Source organism: Dreissena polymorpha, chromosome 8 (genome assembly GCF_020536995.1).
Source record: "Dreissena polymorpha isolate Duluth1 chromosome 8, UMN_Dpol_1.0, whole genome shotgun sequence".
NCBI classification, from domain to species: domain Eukaryota; kingdom Metazoa; phylum Mollusca; class Bivalvia; order Myida; family Dreissenidae; genus Dreissena; species Dreissena polymorpha.
Genome location: NC_068362.1, coordinates 3,883,067 through 3,903,722, shown reverse-complemented (window position 1 = coordinate 3,903,722; position 20,656 = coordinate 3,883,067). Strand labels below are relative to the sequence as shown.

Sequence of the window (20,656 nt, the reverse complement as noted above, 5' to 3'; positions counted from 1 at the left end):
TCATTTACACATATCATCTTTTAATAAATGTACCATCCAAAACAAATATATGAAACAACAATAAATAAATAAATAAAACAAGACCGGATTATACATGTACATATAAATAAACTTGAAAAGTAGCCATTACCTAATACATGTATTTGTGTGATGCAAGTAAAATCAAGATAAAAAAAAACAAACTTAAAAATGTAATTGTCTTTCCCACATGTGTATGTATCTTTGTATAATTTAGGCAATTTTGAGAGAAAAGCATGCACGCCCAATTTAAAACCAATCAAAACAAAAATGCAAATGTACATGTGAATGAAAATAAGTAAATAACTGGCACTTAATGAACAACATGTTTGTTGAGTAATTGTTATAAAAAGGCACTTTATAGACATAATAACAATACAAACTATTGTTTAATAACATTGAAACGTTGTTCTAAATCTCTCAACAATCATAATTACATTCTAAAATATCAAGCCAATATTTAGTATCTAATGACTTAGGACGAATGCATAAGTTGCATATATAAAAAGAACTGATGTAAATGAGCTTTTCATGAAAAATCATCGATTATACAAATATGTTACTACATGGGTGCATCTACGAGACAAAGGTAGATAATTATTGAATTTGCAGACAAGGTCAATAACAATTACATGTGTTCAATTTCATAAAATTGCTAATATGCATACAATTGTGAAAAGGGGAAACTTGAAACAAACACAATCAGAGCAACACAAAACACTGAAAATATGGAACAGATATGTTTGAATTTCCAATATATAATATTTAGGATGTTTCTAATATATATTGTTTTAAGGTAGAATCACAAAGAATTGCCACTTCTACTTTCAAAAGTTTTTATTAGCACCATCAAATTATTCTGAACATAAATGATACTGGCCATGCAACCAAAATCATCGAATACAAATGTGTGTATATATAAACATTTGTATTTCAATATCACTCAAACAATTAAGATGAGTAATACATTTGTTCAATTGTGTCAAAACAAGAGCACCACATAACGGGTGCCACGCTCGGCTACGGTGCAGTTTTGAATAAATGAAAGCTTGTCCAATTTTTTTTATTTTTTTAGAGGTCACAGTGAAATTGACCTTTGACCTAGTGACCCAAAAATGGGTGTGGCATGAAAAACTCATCAAGGTGCATCTACGTATGAAGTCTCAAAATTGTAGGTGGAAGCACTTTGATTTTAGAGCGAATGTTAAGGTTTATGTTAAAGTTTTATGTTAGAGGTCACAGTGACCTTGACCTTTGACCTAGTGACCCAAAAATGAGTGTGGTGTGTAGAACTCATCAAGGTGCATCTACATATGAAGTTTCAAAGTTTTAGGTGGAAGCACTTTGATTTTAGAGCCTATGTTAAAGTTTAATATTAGAGGTCACAGTGACCTTGACCTTTAACCTAGTGACCCAAAAATGGGTGTGGCGTGAAAAACTCATCAAGGTGCATCTATGTATGAAGTTTCAAAGTTGTAGGTGGACGCACTTTGATTTTAGAGCGAATGTTAAGGTTTATGTTAAAGTTTTATATTAGCGGTCACAGTGACCTTGACCTTTGACCTAGTGACCCAAAAATGGGTGTGGCGTGTAGAACTCATCAAGGTGCATCTACATATGAAGTTTCAAAGTTGTAGGTGAAAGCACTTTGATTTTAGAGCCAATGTTAAGGTTTTAGCACGACGCCTACGGGGGACGTCGGACGACGAGCTGGCTATGACAATACCTCGGGTTTTCTCCGAAAACACTGAGCTAAACATCATGTATATTCCTTAAAAAGATTGCCAAATGTAATAATTCACCTGAGACTTGGTGGAACTTTACTGCAATGAGTAGCGTTAGTGATGTTTTCATGACTATTTTAGGAAGTGGATGAGATATCATTAGAACAAAAAGAATATCATGGCCTTGATAACTCAATAATAAGAAAATAAAAGATACATTATATGAAAACTAGGATTAATGCATGTGCACAAAGTGTCCTTCCAGATTAGCCTGTGCATTTCGCACTTTTACAGATTTTTTTGTTAAAAGAAAATCTCCTCTTTACAAATCCAGTCTAGGCCCTATAAAAAATTAAGCAAATGCTTCAACTTAATGAAATTTTCCATTCTTTTACATCCAAGGCATCTAACAAACGGACTTTGTGTTTTTTCCATAAATACCATAGGACGCCTATAACCACACACACAAAACATTCAATGTAGAATCCATCAACAGCTATTACACAATGTCCAACAGCAGCTGAACATTCCTGAAACATAACAACGAATTATTTGAGCATTTTTGTGTTAATATGCCAGTGTTAACCCATTACCACTAAGATGCAAACTTTAACACGCTTGTAGTACCTTTGAAAATCAATATAATTCAAGACCTTTACTACGTTCAAGTTTTAAAGGCTTCATTTAAAACCATATGATACTGATAATTAGCATCAAACAGCATAAAACCTAAACAGACTCTGAGTTACTAGTAGAATGTTCTGGTATTATGCTGGTTGCATTGCATATAGCCATTTTCTGTTTACTTTTGATCAGGAAAGGTAAAACAGATTTTTCAGACATAAAAAAGCAGACAGTCCTTAAGATTTGCCTGGCTTCAAATGACACTTGGACAAGAGCAGTGTGTATTTATAACGCAATCACAGTAATTTCTACCTTTTGACACCAAACAATTCTTTCTTCTACATTAATTACTTATAATGTCATACAATTTTGATGGTTATTAATGCATATTTTATCACAAATTATTTATTACAAAAGAAATTTAGGGGTGCAATGGCATAGTTGATATGGTGTTTGTCTAGCAACCAGGAAGTCATGGGTTCGATCCCCAATGTGGGACCATTCTTTCCATCTCCACCAAAACACACCAACTACTGGTGCTACACAGGAAACAAACACAACAGCATTTCAATAAGCCTTTGTGGTGCTTTGAATATCCAAACAATCAATACCTGAGCTCCAGATGCTGAGTCACAAGACCTAATCCCTGCCTGGTCACATGACTTCCACGTGAGTCCTCCAACTGCCCACAATGCAACAGTGGCAGGCCAACTATCACCTGCAAGACAAGCAGTGAAAGATGCCTTTGAAGTTTAAACACTGTTTATACAAACAGCAACAGAAAACAAAGCTGAAAACAAAGTAATTATTTGATAAAAACAAAAATACTGCTCAATACAAATATTACAACAATCTAGGGGAAAAGTAAGGACCTGATTTAAATTAACACAATATATAATATCTGAAGAATTGCTTTTAACCCTTTGCATGCTGGGAAATTTGTCGTTTGCTAAAATGTCGTCTGCTGAATTTCTAAAATTAGCATTTTCTTCGATTTTTTTCAAAGAATACTATCAGAATAGCAAACAGTTTGGATCCTGATGAGACGCCACGTTCTCATCTGGATCAAAACTGTTTGCAAAGGCCTTTAAAATTCGGTTCCCGCACTGAAAGGGTTAAGCCTCTGACTTGATGCAGGAGGCATAAAGTGAGGGTCATGTAGGTCCTTTCATCTCTGAAAGTTCCAGTTGATTTTACGTCTTTGTTCACCACCACCACCAGTTGTTACACTTTTTTTTATAACTTCACACTTTTTTTAACCATTTCCTATCCACCAATATCACCTGACCTCACTTTGCCTCTGACTTGGACCTACAGGTCAACTAAGTTTTGACTTTGTCATAATTCAAATAGGATACTGCTTAGTTAAGTTAATGTTACTTTTAGAACAAACACCACAAGAACACCACTTGCTATAAAGCCTGTAAGATACTGAAACAGCTGTTGCTTGAAAACATCATTCATCAACTTACATTTAATAAATTCATTTTTAAATGACATAGGTTCAGTGAAACATTCCAATTGGTATGAGCAAAACTAACAAAATCAGACGCCATAAAGTTAAAAATGTTAATTTTACAATTTGTTATAATAGCCCTAAAACAGGTTAGGGCTTGTAAAAGAATTGAGGAATTACCACACCTAGGCTATTGTGAATCCTGTATATCTTTTTTTTTCAATTCATAAAGAGGAGACCTGGAGATGATACAATTTTGTAAAAAGCTATCATCTTCTGGTGATCAAAATCTGTTTCAAAATCTACTGCTCATGCTCAATTGGTCATATGTTTGCTCAGGTAGGAATACCCCAAGTACACTTAAGTATAATTCCATGTACCCCGGGTTTGCAAAATAACTTGAGGTACTTTTAAATATATTGTCTGTATCCTGGGTACTTTGTAGTGGACTTTTAAGTAGTACCTGAGCCGACAATTTCTAATCAAAATCTACTTCTACACTCGCAGACTTACCCAGGTTGCTGATGGTGTTTAACAGAGTCATGTAGGTGCCTCCTATTACAGGGTCACTCACTTTGGCGTGGAATGCCATTTTGGCCACGAAAAAACTTGTGCAAAACACCTGTGAACAAAACATATAGATAAGCATGTTTTAACAAAAATGCACTAGACATTGAATGTTTATCAAAAGGAGTTTTTTGCAAATACCTTACTTTGTAAAATACCTGCAAAAACATGGTTAGGTAAATTTAATTCGTACAGAATTCCATCATGGCTATACAAATGGTCATGCAAAATACTTGCAAACCAACAATCATAATTTATAATCACATTCTACAAAGAAAAGTTTTTAAATTCATTACAAAGGAATTTTCAACAAATGCATTTTTCTTTTTTTCCTTATCTTTGCATAGACTCTAATTTAATTTCAACCATTTCTTTTGTTTCAATTTAGTGTGCACACATTGCAAACAACAATTCAGGAAAAGAAATTTAACTGTGCGCGCACATTTTAAATTTAACTACCGTTACCAAAAATGTTTGAGTCTTGTTCTGGGAATATGGGGTTTAATGAATATGCGTAAAGTGTATTCCCAGATAATTAGGGACGACCCTTTCCACTTTTATTGTATTTTTTGTTAAAAAGTCTACACTCAGCTAAAATCTGTTGAGGCGGAAAGTGTCGTCCCTGATTAGCAAGTGCGGTCTACACAGGCTAATCTGAGAGGACAATTTATGCACATGCATTAAAACCCCTGTTTACAAGAGCAAGGCTAGTATACAATGTACATGTATCAATACTTACTTCGTTGATACAATTCCATGCTAGCAGGAGTATGTAGAAATACATGGGCACATTTCCCTTCGCATCTATCACATTGAAAGCAAGATGGACTAGATAGGCCATGAACACTGTCATCGATAACCTTTCAGAGAATACAAACACATACACAGGGGTGGCGAAATCAAATGTCCGAGTTGCCCGATTCTTACATTTGCTTGTCTGGGCAACTGATTTTTTTCAATTAAGTCGTCCGTGGACAACCAGTCGGGTCGAGGAATACAAAAAAATACATTGTAATTAAGTTTTACAAAACCGAATGTTGACATGCGGTTACATTGTCAGTGCTATTTGCGAAGCAAATCAAGCTAGAATTCGGGCACTCTCCTGCGCGGTGATCTCCCTTATTCTATTTGAGACCGGGAGCATCCCCATTTTCAACATTCGGCCCGACTGTTAGACAGTGAACAGACTCGTTTGTTCGTCAATTCTGTATCTAAATATTGAACATTCGTCTTAAATTTTAAAATGCATTTATACCAAATGTTCGCTAAATTCTAGCATCAGTTTTTTCTCATGGTTTACTTCATACAAATTCGAGCATAGCCGGATAGTTAGGCTGCATATGGCAATGAATGTCTTTAAAATTCGGAAGTGTTTGTCGGATTACACATTTACTTATGCTCATTTGAGAATAAAACAAAACGTTTACAGTTGTGTGTAATTAATTCAACAAGTCTTTGTTAAAACGCTTGAAGCGATGAAAAAATGTTTTGACAATACTACGCATGAAATGCACAATTTCCACGATTATTACACCTGGTTGCCATCAACAGTTTTCTAAGTAACTCGCCACGATTTTATCGTGAAGGTGTACACCTTAAGGTTGATTAGAATGGTAGGTATACAAATAAATGAGTTTATATTTAAATAAAAATTAACGGACAAGTGTAGTTCAGCAACAGACAAGTTAAATTTCCGAAATGGTTGTCCATGGACAAGTATAGTTTTTTTAGATTTCGCCACCCCTGTAATACATGAGACTAAAAACAAACTGTTTACATGCTGCGAGTCTTTAAAAGTCACATTTTGAGCAACACATTTGCAAATATTCCTTTTTTAAGGTACCAATAAAAGGTGTTAAACATAAATATGATACTATTTTCCTCCTTAGCAATAACAGTCACAAAAATAAATAAATTGAAAGTTAATGAATTTTGAGCTTTTGCTGAGGATCAAGAAGTATTAAAATTGCAACATCATTTTGTAATTGTGATAAATAACTGAGAATTACAAACAGTCTCGGATCAAAAAACAACACATTACTGTAACAACACAGAAACAGTAACTCACACACTTTGATCTTGAATAGTGACCTTTATATTTTACAAAGAAGCATGGACAGTGATTTTTTTGCCAAACTGGGAAAAAAACAGTACCATACCAATTGGGAAAATTGAGCATGCACAATCCTAATATTGGGAAAATTTGTGTAGTGAAGTTTTTAGTTTGGAAATGGTGGGTCTTCTTTAATTGCTTGGTATGAATTGCACATACCGGTAACCAATTCCAATATTCATTTACATGTAGTTTGGATTGAAATGTTTAGTTTCAGTGCTCCTTTTATTTGTTTACTCACAGATAATGCACTTTTGGAACAAAATTGAAATAATTTGCTTTCTTTTGTGGCAGCATACTTTGCCCAGTGTAAACAGACAAATTATATAAGCCAATGTTCCATGGCTGCATAATGCACCCAGTGTAAACAGACAAATTATATAAGCCAATGTGCCATGGCTGCATAATGCACCCAGTGTAAACAGACAAATTATATAAGCCAATGTTCCATGGTTGCATACTGCGCTCAGTGTAAATAGACAAATTATAAAAGCCAATGTGCAATAGCTGCATACTGCGCCCAGTGTAAACAGGAAACTTATAAAGCCAATGTGCCATGGCTGCATACTGCGCCCGGTGTAAACAGACAACTTATGTAAGCCAATGTGCCATGGCTGCATAGTGCGCCCAGTGTAAACAGACAACTTATATAAGCCAATGTGCCATGGCTGCATACAGCACCCAGTGTAAACAGACAAATTATATACCGGTAAGCCAATGTGCCATGGCTGCATAATGCGCCCAGTGTAAACAGACAACTTATGTAAACCAGTGTTCCATGGCTGCATACTGCGCCCAGTGTAAACAGTCGCTGCATACCGCGCCCAGTGTAAACAGACAACCTATATCCCAGTGATCAGAGGGTAAATTTGAAAGTCGGTTGAAGATGATCTTATCATCAAAACAGACTCTACACCCAAACCTTCAACATTTTAATTTTTTTTCACATACTTGGGTAGAAATCCCTTCAAAAAGATGTCTAGAGGCCGGGGACCGGATGTCTTTCTTGCTATGACAAAGGGTAAAATGAGCTGGATGGGAACCAGTGGCACCGCATACAGGGCAATGGTTTCCTTGGAAATGCCAGCATCAATGAGTTTGAATCTGGCCACAGTGTCAGCAGCTTTGAAGCAGATCTGAGATACAGAAGTAATAAATCTTTAAAGCAATATCAATTACACAAGTTAAAAAGCTTTGAAGCAAATCTGTGATACAGAAGTTACAAAGCTTTGATACAAATCTGTGATAAAGAAGTTACAAGAATCAATGTGTCCATTGAAAGACAAAAAAAATAGAATGTTGTCTGTCTTGCCTAAAAGAATACCCATACCAATACCTGTCAAATTTCATCTTGACACCTTACTGGTACATTATGGCACACGTATGCCCTTGATAATATTTCAGCATTACTATTCAGAAAAAAGCAATAAATCTGCAATAAAGAAAGCAAGAGTTATGGTCTTTCTGCACTGATATCACCTCAGTAATATCTTTCTACCTATGAAATGTTAAGTAGATACCTTCTATTATTTGCAAGATATGCCTCAGACCTAATTAAAATGTTAAAGCAAAGGGCAAAAACTCTCAAAATATGGAAGCAATATTTACAACTCTTAAGCTTTGCACATCCTCTAAATAAAGTCTGTGAGACTTAGATCCATAATTTGTGAATCATCATAGCTATATTGTAGTTTCATCAATTATTTGCATGGATTTTGTTTGTGTAATTTCTACACCTATTCACATTTGTCAAGAGTGGTAACTGACACTGAAAGATAGATGCTGATACCATTGTTGTTACTTTTCCATGGCAGTGAAAAATATATAATCTTACATTTGAACTGATTTTGAATTGTATATCAACAATAAGTCTACATGAGGGCTTACTCTGACATTCACCAAATTAGCCAATGGCTACAAATAAGAAAATTTGGCTACACAAAATTTCATTTTGCTACAAGGCTTTCTACATTATCACCCATAAAATATTCAAAATAATAAGAATTAAGACATAAAAAGGTTAATTTGGCTAAAGAAAATTTTGAGCCACAGGGAGCCCTGTGTGCTTCACTGAAAAGAATATAACAATTATGGGTTTTCTGTATGAACAAAGATGACAAACCCTAAATTTTTAATTTCTTATAATCACACAGAGACTTTACCTTACATGTCATGAGTATTACACAGTATGAGATAACAGGTTTCAGTTTGATGACCCTATACAGCTGCTTGTAGGTTGTCACAATGCTCTGGTCAGGGTCAACCTCAGGGTCAGTCCTCTCTGATTTGAATATCCACACTAGGGACGTAGTGACGAAAAACACCAGGCCCCAGAAGTAAAGAAAACCTGGAAATATTCATAAAAGCTATGCTCTGAAAAAAGCAGGCTTAATGCATGTGTGTAAAGTGTCCTCCCTGATAAGCCTGTGCAGTCTGTGTGTGTAAATTGTCCTCCCTGATAAGCCTGTACAGTCTGTGTGTAAAGTGTTCTCCCTGATAAGCCTGTACAGTCTGTGTGTAAAGTGTCCTCCCTGATAAGCCTGTGCAGTCTGTGTGTGTAAAGTGTCCTCCCTGATAAGCCTGTGCAGTCTGTGTGTGTAAAGTGTTCTCCCTGATAAGCCTGTACAGTCTGTGTGTGTAAAGTGTCCTCCCTGATAAGCCTGTGCAGTCTGTGTGTAAATTGTCCTCCCTGATAAGCCTGTGCAGTCTCTGTGTGTAAAGTGTCCTCCCTGATAAGCCTGTGCAGTCTGTGTGTGTAAAGTGTCCTCCCTGATAAGCCTGTACAGTCTGTGTGTGTAAAGTGTTCTCCCTGATAAGCCTGTGCAGTCTGTGTGTAAATTGTCCTCCCTGATAAGCCTGTACAGTCTGTGTGTGTAAAGTGTTCTCCCTGATAAGCCTGTGCAGTCTGTGTGTGTAAAGTGTCCTCCCTGATAAGCCTGTGCAGTCTGTGTGTAAATTGTCCTCCCTGATAAGCCTGTGCAGTCTGTGTGTGTAAAGTGTCCTCCCTGATAAGCCTGTGCAGTCTGTGTGTGTAAAGTGTCCTCCCTGATAAGCCTGTACAGTCTGTTTGTAAAGTGTCCTCCCTGATAAGCCTGTACAGTCTGTGTGTGTAAAGTGTCCTCCCTGATAAGCCTGTACAGTCTGTAAAGTGTCCTCCCTGATAAGCCTGTACAGTCTGTAAAGTGTCCTCCCTGATAAGCCTGTGCAGTCTGTGTGTAAAGTGTCCTCCCTGATAAGCCTGTGCAGTCTGTGTGTAAAGTGTCCTCCCTGATAAGCCTGTGCAGTCTGCACAAACTTATCAGGGACAACATTTTTGGCTTTTATGGAGTTTTTTGCTTAAATGAAGTCTCTTTAAAACAAAAGTCCGGTTCAAGCAGAGTGTCTTCTCTTCCTTGATAACTCGGATATTTTTTCACCATTTGGGAATGGGTCCGGGGCCCTTTGGATTGGGAAAAATCACGACATACTAAAATTTCAACTAAAAGAGCTCAATGGGACTTAATTGGGAATGTTTAGGTCCCATTTGGGAAAAACACATACTTTTTTCAATTAGAAATGGGGTAAAACACCGGCCCCGAACTCGAAAGAAAAATTTACTGCCCCATCATGCAAAAAATAAGTCTTATGCTCCAGGATCTCTGCTAAAAGTGGTAAAATAGACAGGAATGATGTAAAATGAAAGAAACAGCATTTAGGCTCTATCATTTTTTGACAATGCCATTTGTGTAATTACAATATAAAGTGGGTAATTTAGACAGGGGTGTTGTAAAACAACAGAAACAACATTCAGCATATATCATTTTTGACAACAATAAATTATACTCCTGACAATATGTTTCAAAAGAGCTGTTTATAATACCCCCACACATTAAAAGAAAAACAAGAGATGTGTTTGTCAGACACACAATGCACCCTACTGCGCCGCTTTGAATTTTTGTTGCTGATTATATCCTTTAAAAAAATATTACTTCCCTTGTGAAAATGATCTGAACCTGCCAAATGATAAATATAAATCATCTTCCTTTAAAGCTTGTTACTTCCCTTGGAATTTTTTTTACCTTTGACCTTGAAGTATGACCTTGACTTTTCACCACTCAAAATGTGCAGCTACATGAGATGCACATGAATGCCAAATATCAACTTGCTATCTTCAATATTGCAAAAGTTATGGCCAGTGTTAAAGTTTTCATACGGATGGACGGACAGACGGATGGACGGACAGTTCGACTGCCATATGCCACCCTACTGGGGGCATAACAACAGAAAATTAAAATACAACTTTTAAATTCGGGGGATTTTTTTATTAATGTTGCTTACCTGAAAATGTGATTATCCCGACATTGGAAGGTTGACTTCGGATGTACTTGTTACAAAAGTCTGCAGACTCGAGCACCAGAAGCACTACATTACCAAGGAAGTAGCCGGCAGTCTGCCCAACAGCATTACAGGTGCTGGCCCAGCCTACATTGTGTCTACAAATGAAAGTGTTATTAACCCTTACCCAATCAGAAGAAAAGTGAAAGTGGCTATATATGCAACAAGAATAGAACTGTTCAGGCTTTCCGCTATTTGCTGCTCATCAGTATCTCAGGGTTGGAAATGAAACCTTTAAATGTGCCAGTGACATAATGAATATGGTTACGTCTATTGACTGGGAGGTCTAGGGTTTGATCCCCATTGTGGGAGCGTTCTTCAAATCTCCCATAAAGACACCAAGTACCAGTTCTTAACAGAAAATGGACTTGAGAGCATTTCAAATAGCCTTAAGCTTTTCACGCAATCCTGCTTAAATGAATAAGTTTAAACTAACTAATCCTTTAAACCGTGAATCTATTTATAAAGGTGTTGAATTTAATAATTAAATATGATTTTCTAAGGAATACACATCAAAATGCATTTCTGAACAGGAAAGTGTTAATAAAATTGTACCCAAGCCTGCACTGCAGTGTTTTTTTTAATCATTTTGGGAATGGGGCCGGGTTGCTTTTGAATTGGAAAAATTTGCTGCGTTTTGATGATGATGACCTACCTTTGAAGCATGCTAATAGCCCAGCCATCTACCGATATGTCTTGAGTAGCTGCAAGAAAATTTAGTACAAAGAACACCACAAACAGCGTATTCAGATCCATGGTTCCTGAGCCCACTTTCCCATTGTCATTTCCAAGGATGTTGTCAATTCTTGTTGATAGATAGATCAAGAAAATCCCGATAAGATACTGGGTTGGAACCATCCACGTTTTCCTTCGTCCTAATCGTGGCAAGTATAAAGAATCCACTATTGGTGCCCATATCAATTTGAGACTGAACGGCCAGTCAATGAAACTGAATTTGGCCTGTTCTTCGTAACTGACTTTTCTGCTCTGCAGGATCAATGGAATGCTGCCACTAAGACCGAGTGGGACGCCTTGAAGTATGTAAAGGATTGTAAGGAGTATTATGTTGCCAATGTCACCCTTCAAACCTTTGTGTCTAGGGGCTGAAGGGGTTTCTGAGTCATGCTCGTATTTGTTCAGTACCACATATTCTATATTACTGAATTCACTTTTCTTTATCTGACACGTCATTCTCACCCAATGTATCTGCTATTGGCTAACTGCTTGTCTAATAAACATGTACAATACCCTTTGGAACTGTACCTCTGAAAATGGAAAAACAATTATACAATTTTTATTATATACGCTTCAAGCCATAGATGAAATAAATAAAAGCTTAATATTTTAATTAAGAAACAATATGTGTTGCACAGAAAAGGAACTATTTATCATTCTGTAAAGTGTACCATGGAAGAAAGCATTTCAGACATGTCATGCAAGAAATGATTGTATATATACAGTTATACAGAGAGCCAGACACATTCAATCCAGACATGTTTATCAAATGCTGACACAGTGTATTTTTTTCAACTTTTTTGGAAGCCTTTTACATGTATTGGAAATTTTTAGCTCCGGAAATTTTTAGCTCCTATTAGGGAAAAATATATACTTTTTTCATTGAGAATGGGGTCAATTACCAGGCCCAATTTTGAATGAAAATAATCAATGGGGCATACCGCCCCCGGTATGCCATCCATACATATGCCACATCTTACACACATGCCCTTCTATACATACGCCATGAAAGACACTGACCAGGTTTCCCAATTAAGCCATTCTTTATATTTTCACAGTTTGATAAATGATGCAATTACAAAAAATACACTTAAGTCATTCAATTGCTAACAAAAGGGTCCATTATTAATTATTTCCATCACATCATTACATATAAAATAACACCCCATCTGATTTATTTTGGTGTATAATTTTTTTTCATGGACAGATTTACAGAATTTCCTGTTGCATATCGGATACCAATGCCTGAAAGAAATGCAAGAAGAGAGGGTGAGGGGACATGAATTGTGTGCACCAAGTAGAGAGGGTGGGGGACATGTGTGCACCAAGTTGATCACCTTTTACAGACACAGCAACACTTGGTGCCCCTTATCTGATCATTATTGCCAGCAGTATGCAATCACAGTGGGACATTAAAGCAATTCAAAGGTACAAGATGGCAAAGAAGTGAGGGAACTAAGAGATAACTGGTTTGAAATCATTAGCAAGTTGATCTTTATCATCAATTCATAAATCGGCTTTAGGAATATAGGATGACATTTGAGGAACTATAATCATAGATTTGCTATTGATATTGTGTAGTATGTCAGACAGAAAAAGCATGTAACGTCACTTTGCTTCACGAAATCAGCAGTAACTTGTTCAACATAGATTGGAATCTATTTTAAATATAAATCAGCTGAAAATCTACAAATTAACTGGTTCTGTATTGAGTATGTAAAAGATACTAATTCTGGATTTTACTAGACGGTGGAGTGTGCAATTTTACACTATTGATGTTTGAAAATACACTGTCTTTAAATGTCTTTTGGTTCACTGAGTTTATTCCAGTCAGGTTTAGCTTTAACAAAGAATCTTTAAAAATGATTGCTTTTTGCTGGAATTGTTTGAAAGCACTGGGATTTTATTGTTCACAAGGTTAATGTGTTTTATGAATAAAGTCTTCGTATTGCTTCGCCCTAATGGATCATTATTTGGAGTTGTGCATGTTGTTGTCATTAATGTTCATTCTGTAGTGTTTTCACGGTTAGCTCTTTGGGGTTCTTTCACAACAACTACAGCAATTACTAGCAACGACAAGATACTAAACTACTCACATGGGCATCAACTGGAATGCTCGTCAGGATGGCACCAATCGTCGTCGTCGAGGGAACTCGTCGGCTATACTTGTCGGTTGCACGTCACAAAATGGCACTATACATGTACTTCTGGGAATACACCTCCAGGCAAATACGTACTTAAACACACAGTCACCGGTTTACATACACATATACTTCTGGGAATACACTTCCAGGGAAATGCCTGTCATTTACAAAATCACAGGCAACTCACAGACTCACAAACACAGTCACAGACTCACTTATATCTTCTGGGAATGGCCTTCCAGGTAAATACGTGTTGAACACACATAAAATACAATATAATACAATATGATACAATATAACCTATACTCAGGCTCACAATTACTCACTCAGGCTCACAATTACTCCAAGCAATACTCAACTTGGGAAAAGACGTCCACTCGCATCAATCACCCGTGCACAAGAGACCGTACTATCTCGTGCTGCCCAGCATGCACTATACCGATTTGTCGCTGGTTCCCAATCACGAGGTATGTGCGCATTTTGTAGACCGGGCACCGGCACAACACTCCTCCCACTTTTGTCCTTTTGGGACGACGCCACACAGCGAAGGAATCGTACCGGCGCCACCGATGAAGTAATAGTGCCCCTTGCGTAAGCACCTTGACCCAACTCCCCTAAGTCAGGCATAGCTTTCGTCCGACCTCTCTTTTGGCGCAACGCCTGCCATAAACCACAACTAAAGTTAATGCATCTCCATTAAATGACCATTTGTGTTTAGCACCTTCGCACAAATATGAACGCATATGAGCCTTAATCTTTGTTATAAAGAGTTAAAAATAAAAGTTCATAATAAGGCCCGGTAACTCTTGCTCCTTTTCTTGTCTGCACAATAATTGGACAAGTGTACCCACCTTCCAACCTATTTTCACAAATTTTAAGAAATAAAATAACTGCATACAAATACATCTCCTCGCAGCCCAAATGAGAAGGCCTACGCCCTCTGCATGTGACTGCATAATATACAATAAAAATCCTCTTGGTTATATTAAAATAAAAATCACAAGAAATGTAACTTTCTAAGGCACTACAAATGCGTTTAAATAATATCTCAGTGACAAAAAGGTTAAAAATATAAGAATAAAAATAATCTTATTTTTGTCCAAATAATACATATAATTGCTTTTAATTTTATACAGAGAACGTATTTTGCAACATAATCATTGACATTATATGGAGGAAAAGACAATAAAAATAAAACTATTGTACTCACTACATTCCTCCCACTTTTGTCCTCTTGGGCCGCCGCCCTACGGTCGCACCCAAGGCAGAAGAGACAAAGACTCAAATGGGACCATGATCCCCCTCCCGCAGGCACGGGAGTGCCTTTGCCAAGCGGGGTACATACAGACCGCTGCATTCTAGCGGTTAGTGACCAATATGTTTCTTGCATAAGAAAATTTCCATCACATTAGTAAATAAAAAAAACATTATTGTCGGCTATCGTCCGACAATTGCTTAATCAAGAAAAAACATTCTTGTTGGCTTTCGTCCAACAAGTACAGTCACTTATGTATTAGAATGTGGTGATCACACTGAGAAATAATGTACTTTACAAAAATAAAAACAAAATAAAAGTGTGCATGCACCGGGAAACATCTCCGGTCATTCAAAAAATCAAAGTGACGCTAGAGACAGTTGCCGTCAAGCACGGTCACACACAAATTTAAAAAGACCTGCAAATATTGTTTAAAAGAACAACTCCGGGAAATACCACTTCCGGCCAACAGTATTGAGTGTGACAGTGGTCGTCAAGCACTGTCACCTATAAAACACAAACTCATGCGACAAAGTTCTACGACATTGCTCGGCATATGGTTGGTAGAAAAGAATTTATAGAAAATTACGGAAATAAATGACATGATACAGCAATGACGAAGTGATTGAAGTTAGATCGACTCACAAATCTTAACATGGAAGGATAAAAGGTGACGGAGGTGCCAAGACTGGGATATTGCAGGGGAAACCGGGTTTCTATTCACCATCTGCGTAGTTACCACATCCGATGGTGCGGTGTGACAGCGGTCGTCCGACAATGTCCGACAATGTCACACCCGACCATAAGTTAAAAAAAACAAACAACAGACTTCACGGGAAATAATCAAACACATCCGTGACTGTGCAAAGCACTTCTTAGCGCGGTAATACAAAAATTACAGGAAGTTAAGCGCGGACGGCACAAGATAATTTGGGACGACACTTTATGCCTATTCATTAAACCCCCATTTCGCAGAGCACTGCTCAGATTAATTTCAACAATATTGCAATAAAAGACTGGGCTTAAACTGAGACAATAGGACATATATATTCAAAACAATCTAATCAAACTAATCAAAATGTTTAAGAGAACTATTACTTTTATACACCGCGTACTTCATGTAATATTCATAACAACAACTTTTACTACTACTACTACTACTACTACTACTACTACTACTTCTGCTACTACTACTACTACCACTACTACTACTACTACTACTACTACTACCACTACTACTACTACCACTACTACTACTACTACTACTACTACTACTACTACTACTACTACTACTGCTGCTGCTTTTAGTGTTACTACTAGAGTATACCATTAATTTCACATGCTTATTATTATCGAAATGTTTAAGAGAACTATTACTTTTATACTCCGCGTACACCGTAATACATTATCAACACCGCGAATAGAATGTCACTGCAACTTTACTGTAATTTTTTTTTTTTAAATTGGGGGTCTTTTGTATTTTGCATTGTTTTCCTAGTTTTACTAACAATTAACCTCGCCATTTACAATTTTAGGCGGTACAGATTTTGGAAGTTAGACGCTCTGGTGGTCGCCAACCTAATTTCCACCGCTGGGACCGCTCCCAGCGGCGAGAACTAGAGGGTCGCCACCCTTTGGAACCACGCCTAACAAGTCTTCGAACACCACCTTCCCAGCTGTCATCTGGGGTAACTCGGCATCCGCATGCGCCGCCCTTATGGCGGTCACACGCGGCAACTTCTGTCGCCCGTCTGACAGGTACTGACCTTCCGGTGGCCGGAGTAGTTTCAGCAGCTTTTCGTTGGGCTATTTTGGCCCTCACCTGGTCGGCCCTGTCGGTGGCCATGCTTTTAGCCGCCTCCGCAGACTGAACCGCAACGCGCTGCACGCGAAATTCATCATCGCACACAGGATCTCCATGGTATCCTTCAGTGCTCTCGCCAATGACCATCCTTGGATCACTGACGACATCTGGCACTGTTGGCAGCACCAAGGGAACTGCATCGTGCACGTCCTTGGCATGCTGCACCTTCATGCAGAACTGGGAAACCGGACCTAGCTGGTTTACATGATCCACTTCCGGTTGGCCCAACTGCTTAGTCGTCGCAGCTACCACAACGGGCTCCTTCTCCTTATGGTTGGGCAAGGACATGGCATGAAAATGTCCCCAGTTGGAACCATATCTGCCGCGATGCGATCCCTCAGGGCGGACTTTTGAATTTTGGTTCCGATGCCCACGTAAACCTCCGCCACCAGCACCCGCAGGATACATAACCTGGCGTTGGTCGTTGTACCACCGGTTCCGGACCTTCCCTGGGTAGGGGCACTCCACAGGGTATTCGGCATAGCCTTTTTTATTTCGAAACGGCTTACCCGGTTGTCGGACAAAGGGATCAACGGCCGAAATTCCAAAAGAGTTTGACAATCTCTCCACAGCATCCAGCAACTTCTCGACCACCTGGGTCAATTTGTCGACCGCCGACACACTGACCTCATCCGCAGTGGGTGCTTTCTTCACCTCGTGAACCCACATTGACTCTTCTTGCTCAGTCTTCTGGGTATACCTCGGAGCCGCGGCGCAAGCCGACTGAACATGGCAATATATCTTCAGCATGTTCATCGCATCTCCCATAGATGTTGGTAACTGCAGACTAACATGCTTGCCGGCCTCCTGGTCAATCAAACCGTGACAAAACTTCGTCACTGCCTGTTCAGCGGCGTATGCATAGGGCAGATCACGAAACGCCGCTGTTGCCAGCTTCAGCGCCCGATCTGACCAATTGTCTAGGGACTCGCCTACTTCCTGATGGGCAACGTGGAAACGGCCCTGCGCGGTGGCGGTAAGCTCCCTGGCGCCAAAACGCTCCTGCAGTCGCTGCATTAGCTCTGCGTAAGGTACCGTCCCTCTCCCTTCGGTAAGCAACGCATAGAAATCGACCGCCTTTCCTGTCAAACACCAACCAAGGCAATCGGCGCATTCTGCGTCAGACCAATCTTGCACCCTTGCGTAGCGCTCAAACTTGCATTGAAAAACAAACCAATTGCTCTGCCCATCATATAGCAGGCTCTTAGGCAATTTTGTCAGAACATCCCGGTCTTTCTGTGTCGGGGGAATACTTGGGCCAGGAGGGTTGCTTGGTCCGGGCAAATTATTGAAAACCGGTGCATTGCTGGGTATGGGAATAGTGATGGTAGATGGAATTGGGACAGGTAGACCATTCGGGGAAAGAGGGCCCTTTGAGGCACGATGGGATCCCGTAGGCCCATTGTCCCTACTCTGGGGCAAACCTAACAAAGGGGGCGGGGCGGGGACGCTTGATGCGACATTAAACGGTTTCGGTATGCTTGTCATCATACGGTCCGGCTGTAACAACAGACGCTTTGGGAGCAAAGGCTTTGCAATCTGGGGAAGAAAATCGTCCCATTGAGCTACGTCCGCCTCAAGAGCCGAAATTTGGGCTTCGAGTTGGGCCCTCTCGCGATCCTGACTTACCGACTCCTTCTCAAGCACAGACATATCTATCCACCTTTCGTGTGGGTCAATGGGCCTATTTGCGATTGACCGCCCCATTCCACCCTCCCCAACATGTTCCGCCCCATCCCCATACCCCAGGGCTTCTCTAAATAATGCGGGGTTAGTACTAAAATCCAACTCGGTCATGTCACCAAAGGTCAGCGGCCGCCCTATAATTGCCTCTAAAGTATGTGGTAACAAATTTCCCGTATTTTCCCGTATCAAAACAATGGCCTGTGCCAGTTGTTTGCCCACACCCAGAATATTGCATAATCTAGTGGGAGTGTCGTAGTTCACTCGAATTTTTCTTGGGGCTACCAGTAAAAATGGTGGGGTATATCCACTTCCCATATCCATTGTTAATTTAGAACTTTACAAGTAAATATGAAAAAGTTAAATTAATAAACAACCTAAAATAAATGGGCCGAGAAATTCTGAAATAAAAACTTTTGTATCTACTGGTAGGCAATTAAAATTTAATTGCCAAACAATAACCAATTAACAAAATCGCTATCACTGTTGTTGCTATCAATAATCAATAAAAACTGAAAGTAAGAAACACGTCGCTTTAACTTGACGTTAAGCACTAATTTCCCGGGACCCAGTTTACATTCGCAATAACACTGCTATAAAAAGAATTGCCAAGGACAAAATTCGTGCGTGTAAACTTCTATTCCCTCGGACTTTAGTTACCGATATATCAGCAATTTACACTGCTATATACACGTTTTTCATGAACTACTGCGCACAGAATACGCGCCAACTAATCACGGGAAATTGCCAAATAAAAAAAAACACGTGGCCATCCGTTGATTACTTAAGAAATTAAACTGTAACAAACAGCATTGGAAAATCACGTTTTTTAAGAAATATTTCACCAACTGATAACATGGCCGGGGAATGCCAACAATGGAAAAAAAACTACGATGCCGTCTGTTTGTTACACACTTCTTAAAATAGACGAACAATGAGTTCAACAAGTTAACAACAGAAATCACGTTTTATGAAACGAACAGTTTCTATATACTTCAAATTAAATTTGATCCGTCGATTGAAAATAAAGTATGCGATGCCGATTGATTTTGCAACTAGCCTAACCGTTAAACACAATTTTCACTTTGCCCCACGTTGGGCGCCATTGTAGTGTTTTCACGGTTAGCTCTTTGGGGTTCTTTCACAACAACTACAGCAATTACTAGCAACGACAAGATACTAAACTACTCACATGGGCATCAACTGGAATGCTCGTCAGGATGGCACCAATCGTCGTCGTCGAGGGAACTCGTCGGCTATACTTGTCGGTTGCACGTCACAAAATGGCACTATACATGTACTTCTGGGAATACACCTCCAGGCAAATACGTACTTAAACACACAGTCACCGGTTTACATACACATATACTTCTGGGAATACACTTCCAGGGAAATGCCTGTCATTTACAAAATCACAGGCAACTCACAGACTCACAAACACAGTCACAGACTCACTTATATCTTCTGGGAATGGCCTTCCAGGTAAATACGTGTTGAACACACATAAAATACAATATAATACAATATGATACAATATAACCTATACTCAGGCTCACAATTACTCACTCAGGCTCACAATTACTCCAAGCAATACTCAACTTGGGAAAAGACGTCCACTCGCATCAATCACCCGTGCACAAGAGACCGTACTATCTCGTGCTGCCCAGCATGCACTATACCGATTTGTCGCTGGTTCCCAATCACGAGGTATGTGCGCATTTTGTAGACCGGGCACCGGCACAACAATTCATAATATAATATAAAATGCTGTTATTTGAATAAAATTGGAATACTGAAATTAAGGTAAAGTTTTTCAGATAGTTAAATAAATGAAATACAGTCAATATCCAAAAAACACTGTCCGAAAAACTGCCCACTCCGAACTAAGAAATAACAATCCATTTAGAAGACAATACATACCACACAGACTGGTATTTAAAATAAAGACTGTGTGAACCCCCTTTTACTGATGAAAATTCAGAAGACAAATGCCAATTGTCGACGTTAAATCGATATGGTTGACGCTGCATATGTGTGATTATTTACTTCCGGTGGGAGCTAGTCAACTCGTACCTAAGTCAACTCGTACCTTCGGTCAA

The 20,656-nt window shown here is 38.9% G+C and overlaps 1 protein-coding gene across 8 annotated transcripts; it reads right to left on the bottom strand.

Moving 5' to 3' along the window:
* Positions 1 to 20,637, bottom strand: LOC127841020 (acetyl-coenzyme A transporter 1-like). Of its 8 annotated transcripts, none has more exons than XM_052369517.1 (12): positions 20,478 to 20,635; positions 19,750 to 19,889; positions 14,966 to 15,138; positions 13,708 to 14,415; positions 11,532 to 12,141; positions 10,820 to 10,974; positions 8,665 to 8,849; positions 7,454 to 7,638; positions 5,129 to 5,249; positions 4,336 to 4,444; positions 2,978 to 3,084; positions 1 to 2,272 (listed from the first exon to the last, which is right to left on the bottom strand). In XM_052369517.1, exons 5-12 carry the CDS (start codon positions 12,065 to 12,067, stop codon positions 2,108 to 2,110), a joined length of 1,563 nt encoding a protein of 520 aa, XP_052225477.1. In that variant the 5' UTR covers positions 12,068 to 12,141; positions 13,708 to 14,415; positions 14,966 to 15,138; positions 19,750 to 19,889; positions 20,478 to 20,635; the 3' UTR covers positions 1 to 2,107. The 8 variants fall into 8 exon arrangements, with proteins under 8 accessions (XP_052225477.1, XP_052225479.1, XP_052225483.1 ...); XM_052369519.1 differs by lacking the exon at positions 20,478 to 20,635 and adding an exon at positions 20,237 to 20,460; XM_052369523.1 differs by lacking the exons at positions 14,966 to 15,138; positions 19,750 to 19,889 and having other exon boundaries at positions 13,708 to 13,847.
* Positions 20,638 to 20,656: the final 19 nt, after the last annotated feature.

What these genes read in the sequence shown, in the direction of transcription:
- LOC127841020 (XM_052369522.1), bottom strand. Translation starts at nt 12,067, where the DNA reads ATGACGTGTCAGATAAAGAAAAGTGAATTCAGTAATATAGAATATGTG. An exon ending in GCTATTAGCATGCTTCAAAG is followed by an intron (nt 10,975 to 11,531) that starts GTAGGTCATCAT and finishes TTTCATTTGTAG; the next exon opens with ACACAATGTAGGCTGGGCCA. An exon ending in ACTCAGCATCTGGAGCTCAG is followed by an intron (nt 2,273 to 2,977) that starts GTATTGATTGTT and finishes GTTATGTTTCAG; the next exon opens with GAATGTTCAGCTGCTGTTGG.